General features: G+C 52.1%; 4 protein-coding genes across 4 annotated transcripts; 1 reads left to right on the top strand and 3 right to left on the bottom strand.

Moving 5' to 3' along the window:
* Positions 1-223: 223 nt before the first annotated feature.
* Positions 224-2,476, bottom strand: VTN77DRAFT_7645 (uncharacterized protein; the record flags this gene model as incomplete). Its single annotated transcript, XM_069424056.1, has 1 exon — positions 224-2,476. One exon carries the CDS (start codon positions 2,474-2,476, stop codon positions 224-226), a length of 2,253 nt encoding a protein of 750 aa, XP_069275285.1.
* An 819-nt stretch (positions 2,477-3,295) lies between these two features.
* Positions 3,296-4,552, bottom strand: VTN77DRAFT_7644 (uncharacterized protein; the record flags this gene model as incomplete). Its single annotated transcript, XM_069424055.1, has 4 exons — positions 3,296-3,967; positions 4,025-4,174; positions 4,228-4,399; positions 4,518-4,552. 4 exons carry the CDS (start codon positions 4,550-4,552, stop codon positions 3,296-3,298), a joined length of 1,029 nt encoding a protein of 342 aa, XP_069275284.1.
* A 629-nt stretch (positions 4,553-5,181) lies between these two features.
* Positions 5,182-5,666, top strand: VTN77DRAFT_7643 (uncharacterized protein; the record flags this gene model as incomplete). The annotated part of the gene is made up of 2 exons (XM_069424054.1): positions 5,182-5,439; positions 5,499-5,666. The coding sequence occupies 2 exons, from the start codon at positions 5,182-5,184 to the stop codon at positions 5,664-5,666; spliced, it is 426 nt and encodes a 141-aa protein (XP_069275283.1).
* A 518-nt stretch (positions 5,667-6,184) lies between these two features.
* On the bottom strand, positions 6,185-8,592 carry VTN77DRAFT_7642 (uncharacterized protein; the record flags this gene model as incomplete). The annotated part of the gene is made up of 6 exons (XM_069424053.1): positions 6,185-6,293; positions 6,348-6,543; positions 6,600-7,962; positions 8,013-8,288; positions 8,347-8,444; positions 8,505-8,592. 6 exons carry the CDS (start codon positions 8,590-8,592, stop codon positions 6,185-6,187), a joined length of 2,130 nt encoding a protein of 709 aa, XP_069275282.1.
* Between the last annotated feature and the right edge of the window lie 1,673 nt (positions 8,593-10,265).

Below are 10,265 nucleotides of genomic sequence, written 5' to 3'. Positions count from 1 at the left end.
CGTCTTCTCGTCGAGACTGTCATTGAATGAATGCTCATCACAACTTTCCCTCCTCCTCCTCCTCCTCCTCCTCCTTAGGTGTATTATTGTATATATGTCCATCGCAAGGCCTTCTTCCGAAGGTCGGATAATTCGTTGTTTACGGAGCCTAATGTATGTACATACAAGAACGCAGTAATCTGTATCTATGTACACTACACGCATGTATGTAGTATTGTACTATTCACAACATCACCATGAACCCCTCAGCCCTGACATCCCACTCACGGGGGAATCCTGGCGCAGCACCAGCACCAGTCCCAAACCCAAGCCCAGCAGAAGAAGCATCACTGTTGTTACTACTACCACTCCAACCCCCCGCCATCATCGCCACAGCAAGCAGCAACGCCCCCGCACCAGGGAAATACGGTGTCGGCGCCGTCGCGTCACTTCCCACCGGCATGCCAACATCATCAAAGGCAAAACCCTCATGCACGAGATACCCCACTGCTTGATCGATTTCGCCTAGTCGAGTGGCGGTCATTGCTAACAAGGGGAAGTCCCATCCCCAGCAAGAAGAGAAATTCCATGCGCGGGCGATTTCGGTCGCTGTTGCGGAGGCAATGGTCTTGTTGACGAGGGCGGTCGGGGGGAGGAGGCCGTAAACGGCGCTTAGAGCGGGATGGGAGGTTACTGTTTCTGGGTCGAGCCACATGTTGGGGATGCCTTCGTAGAGGGTGTATGTCGTAGTGTACGTAGTGGTAGTATTAGTATCAGTGTTGGTGGTGGGGATGGCTACTTCGACCGTAGGCAGCGGCGCAAGATGCTCAGCGACATGTCGCCAGCTCTCCGGGACGGGCTGGCCTAGACGCTCTTTCCAGGCCATGGCGATGTCGAGCCCAAAGCGCCAGTAGGCGACTTCAAAGGTAGGGTTTGTTGTGCTGTTGGGCGGCGTGTTCTCCGAGGCAGGGTACATCGGTGGTCCCAGGTCGTAGACGCCTGTTGACTGGTTCCGGAATGCGTACGAGGTCATGAAATCTGCTGATTCGGTGAGAAGGGGGTCCCATTTCTGCGGAATCTGCTGCTGCTGCTGGGAGTTCGCTGCTGCCGCCCTATATTCCGTCTCTGCAAAGTAGAAAACATGCGGCTGCTGCCAGATCAGCAGGGAATTGATCTCCCCCGGCGCAGACCGGCCGCTGGGATCGCTCATCTTCCCCCATCGAGCACCCTGATACCCCTGTTCCTGCGCGCGCTGGATGGAGGTGGGCAGGAACCGATCGTAGACGCCGATACTCCTCTCGAGCAGGGGTAGCTTGCCCCATGGGATCCAGTGTGCCGAGTGCCAGAGATACATCTCCATGTGGAATTTGCCGTACCACCCGTTGTTGACCAGACCAGATTCCTGGGGCGGATCTTTCCCGGCTTCGTTGACGGCTAGGAGGTACTGCGACAGAATCGTCCGGCGCTGGATCTCGATGGCTGTAGCGTTTCCTGTAGCTGTGAGGTCGATAAAGGCGCCCGTCTCCCAGTAGTTTTTCCACCATTCGACACTAGCTTGGGCCACGGAGTCGACACTGGATGGAGAAGAAGCGTTCGAGAATGGAGAGAAGGTAGCAGTGAACTCGAAGGTTTGTTGACTTTGCGACACAGGTTGGAGGATATAGCGATGTGTACCTGTCACAGGCGTAATAGAAGCCTCTCCTGACCAACGGATGCTGGTATAGTACGTAGTGTTATCCAAAACATGCTTGATCTGCGCCCCTGGACCAGTATGCAGCAGTTCCGTCTCATGGCTGGAGACATTATTCCAATCCCCCACAAACGGCGCCTCGAATTTATTCTCGTCAGTCGCATACGGGTAATCAAAGAAGACTCCCAATTGCCCCTGCGACACCAGCTCAGAAGCTATCTTCACTGCAACCGTATCCGACTGCGGATCAACCCACGTCCACACCGTGACAGCAGTACCATTGATTTTGAATTGGGAGGTGATTGTCCCAGAATACAGATCCAGCGACTGCGTCTTCTCCGTCAGATCCGCCTCAGTCACGTCCCCCGCGAAGAAGTGCAGTCCAATCCTCCCCAGATTGATCCGGTGCGGATTCGCAATCAGCCACTGCGAGATCTCCGCCTCGGCCGGATTGGGCTGGTCATAGTTGACCAGTCGGCCATGGGTCCACCAGTCCAGACCCGTGAAATCGCTGGGCGATGTCTGGCCGGGCGTGGTAGGCAAGGAGGAGTTGTGCCACCCCCAGGACGAGAGCGTCGCGTAGGGGAGGAAGGTCTGTAGACCGGTGATGTCGGCGCCGAAGGCGAAGTTGCCGTTTCCCACTTGCATGGGAGTCGTATTCGAGCTTGCGTTGCGGGAGGGGTTGAATCTGGAGACGACATCTTTGCGGTTGATAGAAACAGCTGTGCTTGCGCCCACGAGAAATAATAATAATAGGAGGAGGAGTTGCAATACCCAGTCTAGCTGGGCACCGAGAAAGACGCCCATAGTTGTCAACCAGAAAAGATCCAACAGCTAAATGGATGAGATGTCATGGCACTCTGCTCTCTTTTTAGCTGAGTGGAAGATTTCTGGCAATAGTAAGGTAGTCTTGAAGCAACTTCGCTGCACGGCAGTATGTTATTGTACCGTACTATTCATTCCATCGTGATCGTGACAGGTCAGGATCAGAATCCGAAACTGGGGAGCCATTTTTCTTATATATATCTCCTCCACTAAGAATTCTCGAGAAAAGAAGTCTTTAGAAACAACTCAATGAGCAACTCAGAAAGAGGAATTTCCACCAATGGGTGTTTGTGTTTAGCAGTGGCTGATGGATCGACGACAAGAAATGAAGTGGTTGCGCGGGGCCCCGGGAAATACAATATTAATCAGTCGGGGAGGAGAGGAGTTTGGAGAGTTAGATCGCAGGGATTATCCCGAGCAGGTAAGACCCCTCCAGCATTCTGCTTTGTCTGTGATAAGGTATCTACTACATGGGCAATTTACGCAAATAAACATATTAGCTGCCTGCACATGCCTCAAGTAAGCTTATTCTGCTGTGGCTTCTTCCTCTCAAATTCCATTTATTAGAGATGACTCTTGGCTGCTTTGCTCTTGAAAGGTGAAACGTCGATATATATGGCAACTTCTGTTGGCAACTGTTCAACTCAACAGATTGCATTCGCATTCTTTGTGATGGCTAGCTAAAGGAGTGAACGTGCTTATAGCCCAAAAGTATCACCGTAGTGGCTGACTTTATCAAGGCAGTGAAGCTGAACGAGAGAAAGATCCTCTTAGGAAGAGACAACGTGACTGGCGTCCTGCTTACGCCTCAGCAGAAACCTGCAGCCGCTGGAATCCTCCCTCCCGAGCGACCTTCTTCTGCAGCTCCGCCATGCGCTTCTGGTCACCCAGCGGGTCGGTCGAATCGGCGTCAAGCTTCCAGGTGAGATACTCGTTGGTGTAGTTGGGTACAAACCCTTCTTCCAGGATGCCCAGTCGCTTGCCGTAGTTGGTGACCTTCTCCCAGTCGCGGCGGACGTTCTTCAGGTCGCGGCTGAAATACGCAAAGGACCGCTCGAAGATCTTCCGGTTGACGGGGGTGCCCATGATGGGCTTGATGTCGACGTATTCCTCGTACGCCTTTTCGGGCTCCGCGAGCACGTAGTCCGTCGCGCGCTTGACGGCGCGCAGGAACTTCTGCACTTTTTCAGGGTTCGCGGACAGGAAGCTGTCGTTGGCGATGTAGAGGATCGAGCAGAAGCAGCAGCAGCCCAGTTCCGCGAGCTGGTCGATCCGCAGCATCTGCACGTCGTCGCGAGGGCGGCCCTGCGACGCCAGCCACTCCTCCAGCTCCACCATCTGCACGTTCTCCAGACCGATTCCGGCGTCGATTTCGCCCCGGATGATGGCCTTGGTGACGTTCATGCCACAGCGGACGGCAGTGTAGTCATCAGGGGTCATGCCGTAGTACTTGGTGAGCTCATCAATTTGGATCTGCGGGCAGGTCAGTCAGGATTTCTATAAACCCGGATATTGCGACTGTCAACAAACCTTGCCAAATTCTCCAACATAGCCAATCCGTTTGCCCTTGAGGGAGCGGAAATCCGACGTAATGCCGCTGTCCTTCAGATAGACAACACCGGTGAAAGGTTCGTCCAGAAGAGATCCAATCGAGGTAACCGGGAACTTGCGCGCCTTGGCCTGTTGACAGTTAAACAACTACAAAGGTGACCCCTCAGAACGAGAATACATACAGCCAGCGTGTGGATCATGGCTTTGAAGCCCATGTCAACCTTGCCGCCGCCAATAATCTCCGTCACGTCCGAGGGGTCGTTTGGTTCGAGAATGGCAACTTTCAGGCCCTCATCCTTGAAGTAGCCCTTCGACTGAGCGAGATAGAGCGGGATATGGTACGGGGTGGCGTGCCTTGGATACTCTCAGCGATTTTTCCTGCAGAGATTGGAGGTATGTAGGAATATAAACGGCAAAAACACTTCATGCTAGAACAAGGAACATCTGTAGGTGAGTAGACAGCAAGTCCTACCAGTTGGTGAGAAACGTAATCTTATCGGTAGACATCTTTCAAGTCCAGCAAGTGGAACAGCTCTGTCGCACAGTCAGCAAAACCACACAGACGGTATTAACTATCTCTCCCTCGACCTGACGGACGCGAGAGAGATAGCAAAGGAAGGGGGATCAAAGCCACGCATGTCCTTTCGCTAGTATTATCTAGATCAAGTTATGACAGTATAATCTCAGCCCGACGGGTTCGCTGCAGGCGATGTCATCATTCCTCATGAAGACAAGACGAGTTTTGAACCTCGCCAGGATGCGCATCCATCCACAGCGAACCCAAATCGAGCACCTGTCATGCGTGTGCAATGACGGATATACACTACAATACCTTGACCCATGATGGGATTCATCGTGATGAAAGAACCCAGCATCCTGCTTTCAGACTGCGCAGCTTTCCCCCCTGATCTGATTCCGAGTCGTACCGTCGTTGTTTTTCTAACTCGGATGGACTGTCGGGAAAGGAAAAGGCACAGTGATAACCGTGGTAGCAAAGCGATAGATCTTTTGAACGTGTAACTTATATCAACGAGGAATCAAGAACAATGCGTTGTGTTCAGAAGAGAAGAAAAGAGTAAGAGAATCAGACCGGATGGAGGGGTAAATAAATACCTAGGACAATACCCCTCCTTAGGATGATGTGCAGAAGCGGGGCATCCCTGCCGCTCATCCGCCATAAAGTCATCATGCCTACTATCGGGTCCACTGCCGTTGTGATAAGAGTGATGAGAGATTTACGACAGAATCATCCGCATCTCGCCGATGTCGGTCGTATGGGGGGAAGTCTCGGCAACATGCTCACGTCGCCAGCCAACATGGATGGAAAGTGGGCTGCACTTGGTCTCGTCTTGGAAGCCAATACGAAAACTACGGAGTATATCTACCTGAATAAAGCAAGTTACGACAGAGTTCAATGATCTACAGGATAGGCTAACATACGTTGGATGAAAAGTGTCCGGCTGCATTGAGCGGGGAGCCCTCATTGCAATTGGAGTGCATTGAGAACCAAGAGAATATTCCATTGGACCGTTTAAGAGGCACTCGTATGATAAGGGCGCACTCGATGACGGATGGATTCACTCGGGTCATAGTTCTTCACCGATGCTCAGAAAGCTGCTAGACGGTGGATCCGCATCCACGCTACGGAGTACGGAGCTCTGAAGGTACCTATTGTAAGCATGACTCACCCATCAGAGAGTTCTCTACACTCTCTGGTAACTTGCAGAACTAACAAGCAAGAAGAAGGGAAGAAATACATGCGCCAGTACTATACTGTATCGCTCGACTGTACACACAAGATATTTATAACCTGGCTATATGTATGTACAGTACATACATACATAACGACAGAGATGACATGCAGATTACATGTAAACAAGGATGGACGAATAACAGGGTATGAAGCGAGTATCGACAGTCTCGAATAGAAGAGAAACTACAAGTACAGAAAGTCGTACCAACAGGCAGAAGACTCATTCGCTCACGTACGAAATGCTTCATGTCGTCAATCAATCAGAAGAGAGAGCAGAGACCTGGGGACCTGATTGAACGGTCTTCTCGTCAAGTGAGGAACGCTCGCACTGAGAGAGCAACATGGCAATTGGAATGCGTCAAGGAATGTACATACAGCAGTCGAAACTAGTTCCCGTTCAAAGCTATCGTGTCCAGCGGCGATTGTGGTCGATCTCCCGCTTTCTTCATGCGCAAGGTGATCGGATAGGGGTTATCATCCGGATCTTCCTCTTCCCTGACGGATTCTGTCGGTACATGATACTGCTTCATTGGGAAAAACTGGACTCACGGCAACTTCCAGGCTATATAGTCCTCCGTACTCAGCCACTCGCGCCCCTCCTGTAAGGACGCAAAGTCCCCCGGAGTCATCATGCCGCTGCGATCGCGTGGAGAGCCTGGGATCGAAAGCGGACGAGCGATCTTCTGGGCGGTGCCTCCAATGAAATCGTTGAAGTCCTCCGCAGGGTCGAAGGATGTCGGATACGCTGTTCCATTAGCATCACAGAAAAGTCGAATCGGATTGACAAAAAAGGCTGCCTACCACGCCTGAGTGCGAGTTGTCTGGCCTTGACATACTCCAAGCCCATCCGTTTCCAGTCCAGGAGATCGCTCAGTCGCTCCGTTCGGTTCCGCTGGTTGATGCGCTGCCGCCTGCTCTTCATCGCAAAGTCGAACATGAAGCCGGTGAGCTGGTTGACGGAATCGTCTACGCCTTTCAACCGGCGGTCGACTATGTAGATTCCATAGTCGGACGAGTTCTCGATCAGCTCTTCCATGTAACAGCCGAACCCGGAGAGGTTCGTCGTGATGCTGGGCACCCCCATCACGGTGCATTCGGCGGGCGTATAGCCCCATGGCTCGTAGTAGGATGGGAACACCCCCAAGTGCGTCCCACGGACAAAGTCTTCGTAATCAAGCGGTAACACTGGATTGGCCGAATTGAGGAATTCCGGGTGGAAAACGATCTTGACGCGATCTGACGGGTGGTTGAAAAGCTGGACCCGACGCAACTGATTGAGAATGGGGTCCTCCGCGTCATTAACCATATTATGAGTGACGATTGGAGGCAGACTGTGTCGCTTCAGTGCAAACAGACGCCGGCGGAGCAAGACACGGTCTTGGCTGGTGATGAGGTCTTTCTCATCGGGCATATTGTCCCCCTCCTTCCAGGCCAGGCATCGTTCAAAGAGCCGTCTTCCAATGCTCTTCTCCACCATCTCCAAGGTGTCCCGGAGCGACTTGACCACCGCTTGACCTTTCAGGGCCTCAACGGTGAGCGACGTGGTTTGCGCGGGCATGATGATGAAGGCGACAATTGTAGTCTTTGACCCGCTGCTCTTTAGGCGGTGGTTGAGTCGTGCTAGCGACTCGATGAACATGTCAACCCCCTTGTTCCGGTATTCGTAACGACCGGCGATGAAGAAATACAGCGTATTGTCCAGATCAAAGTCCAGGTGGCCATAGAAATGGCCCCGGACAAAGTCATGAATCTTCTCCTTTGCCTGAGAATGTAGATTTTGGAACTCGTGCATGGCGGAGAACTTCTTGACGTTCAACCCGTTGGGCAAGACGCCGTCGGGCTTACGTTTGAGGAGATGTTCACTCTCAAACGCCGTAATATGCGATACGGTGGTAAAGACATCGGCGGAGTGTGCGGCAGCCCGTTCAATGCAGTAGCGGTGGTAGATGCCCCGTTTACCCGCCTCGGCATCGACGTCGAAGTACTGGAGGTTGTTGTAGAAATCGACCGACCCAGCGCACAGATACCGACCCAGCAAAGTGGCATGGGTGGTGAAGATGGTGGTCAGGTCCATATGACGCTTCTTCGTCAAGGGCAGGGCAACCCCTGCCAGCCACTCGTGGAAATGGGCCACCACGGCCCGTCTCGTGTCGTGGGAGATATACTGCAAACTCCGTTAGACTAGATGCCGATATGGCAGGGAGCTATACAGACCTCTCCCAGAAACCAGGCCACTAGATATCCAAACACAATGGCCTCGTTGGTTTCGTGGTCACCTGCGGGAGATGGGATGCCCGCGATATTCCACAAATCGCCCTTCCACTCATCCAGGTAGCGATACCCCGTACTTGTGTCGATGAGGAGCACCCGAGGAGCGCCTTCAATCAGCCAGCGCCCATATATCAGGTCAATGCCGCGTTCCTTCATCGACGCGATGGTGTCGGCCAGATATGGATTGGTCGGGGTCAGTGTTTCAACCTCGACGGCTGCCTGCCAACAATCAGTCTCTCCGCGTGATAACTGGGATAGAACAGTAGGGATCACGCACTGAGGCCCGATTTAAAGGCCCAATAAGTGTGTATCGCTCTCCATACTCGGCGGTGGTGACGGGGGCTTTGGACTTGATGACCGAGTAGATACCTCCCACTGCGTAGAATTAGCATTTGCTCTTCTTTTAGATTGCTTCGACGAGAAGAAGTAGCAAACCTCGATTTGCAACTTCTGTGGCCACCTCGAATAGGAGATGGTTTCTCGTGTCACGCTTGGGCGGATCGGAGCCGTTGGCGTCGGCCATAGCGAGCTGTGGGGAAGAGCGGAACAATTGAGGAATAAAAAGGATTGAACAGTCAAACGAGTGGTAACACAAGGTCAGTGAAAGTCAGAGGAGAAGAAAACGAGAAGAGGAGAGCGCTCTCCGAATGTGATGAGAGGGCGTGTGCCTCTCACGATCTCTGCTACCCCGGGACTTGATTGCGGGGAGTTGGCAGGTGGACCCGTTGACCGTTGACCCCGGGCCGTGATGAAGTTTAATGAGCACTGGAGTTGGCTGCACACGCGCTCACGCTGTGCTCGCAGTCTGGGGGAAGCTCTCGCAATGGAAACCAAGGGAACTTGATCGGCAAGCAGATACTTGGACAGATAACTGGCTACGCTAATTTCAACCAGGATGTCGGTCGAGTCTTGGCTAGCAACCTGGTTTATGTAGCTAGAATTATCGTACAGGGTGTATTCCATTGATTGCTCTGTGTCTTAATTTTTTTTTCTTTATTATTGCATGAGGGAGCATCTTGTGACCAGCCCAGATTCTCCTGGCAGGCTTGATAATAATAAAGACCCCAGCAGCTAATTTGAATGCCAGGACGGGAACGGTAAGCTGTGGTGGGGGTCGTCAATGAATGGATGCTCCCGGGACTGTGGAGAGTTACACAAAGCATTCCTCGTGGGATATTATTATATTATTATATTATTGTTATTAAAATCCTGACTGAGAGGAGCACCGAAATACGAGGGCAATTGAATTGGTGGAATGCAAGGCCAGGAAGGACTCGCATGACCGTGACCAGCAGAGCTCCGCGGGCACCAATGAAAGGAGCATGGAGCATACGTCATACCATGTGACTGCGGCTTGTGCTGCTTGTTTTCTGTCGCCAGAGAAGACAATCAAGGTCAATAAGGTCAATTAAAAACTGCAGATTGAAGCAATTGCAGAGCAGCAGCAATGTTTTACTTGAGCAGTTATATAAACCGCTGAGGACATTCCTGTGTTCACTGAAATTGCTACAGAACGGTTCCCCGCATCCGCACTTCGGACGGAGATCAGCCGTTAGTGGGATGCACGACGATGTCATGGCTCGCATGATTGATTAGCCCACTGGAATCACCTTCCATCCTCGTCCACCTTGAACTACCCCACTGCAGCAGATCAAGTCTTCATCAGATGCATGAACTCCAAGTTACAACAGGTGTGACTCGCGAGCTCCTCTCTCGCGTCTGTTGGGCTGAGCGGGGCTGTATGGAACATTTTCCCCATCTCGTGCTATCTTATCGGATCGACGAGTGGATCAGCATACAATGAAGATCCCCGCAAGAACTACAGTCCAGCACGAAAAGGACGGTTATCTTTGAAAGCTCCCGAATAAAAGAGATCGCCTTCCCAGAAAATCTCGACCCGAACCTTCCTCTTCCCGTGCCACCAGTGGAGTAACACGACTTGTGATCATGTCGGATCACACCATAAAGCTTTGCGAGTATTTATTGCCAGCAGAATGCCCTTGAGATTCTCGCTTGTCTTACGGTACTTTCTCTGTCTCACCGGCCATAAACATTATCTCCGGCCGACGGACAACTCCAGCCTATCAATCGGCATTCCTTATTCTCTGGTGGATACGGACAGGTACCAGGGACGATGACATGCCAGTTACATAGTACTACCTCGGAGGCAGCCATACAAGGCAGTGATTTGTAATG

Source organism: Rasamsonia byssochlamydoides, assembly GCF_041956645.1.
Source record: "Rasamsonia byssochlamydoides strain NRRL 3658 unplaced genomic scaffold VTN77scaffold_62, whole genome shotgun sequence".
In the NCBI taxonomy this organism is placed as follows: Eukaryota; Fungi; Ascomycota; class Eurotiomycetes; order Eurotiales; family Trichocomaceae; genus Rasamsonia; species Rasamsonia byssochlamydoides.
This window is presented reverse-complemented; position numbering and strand designations above follow the sequence as displayed.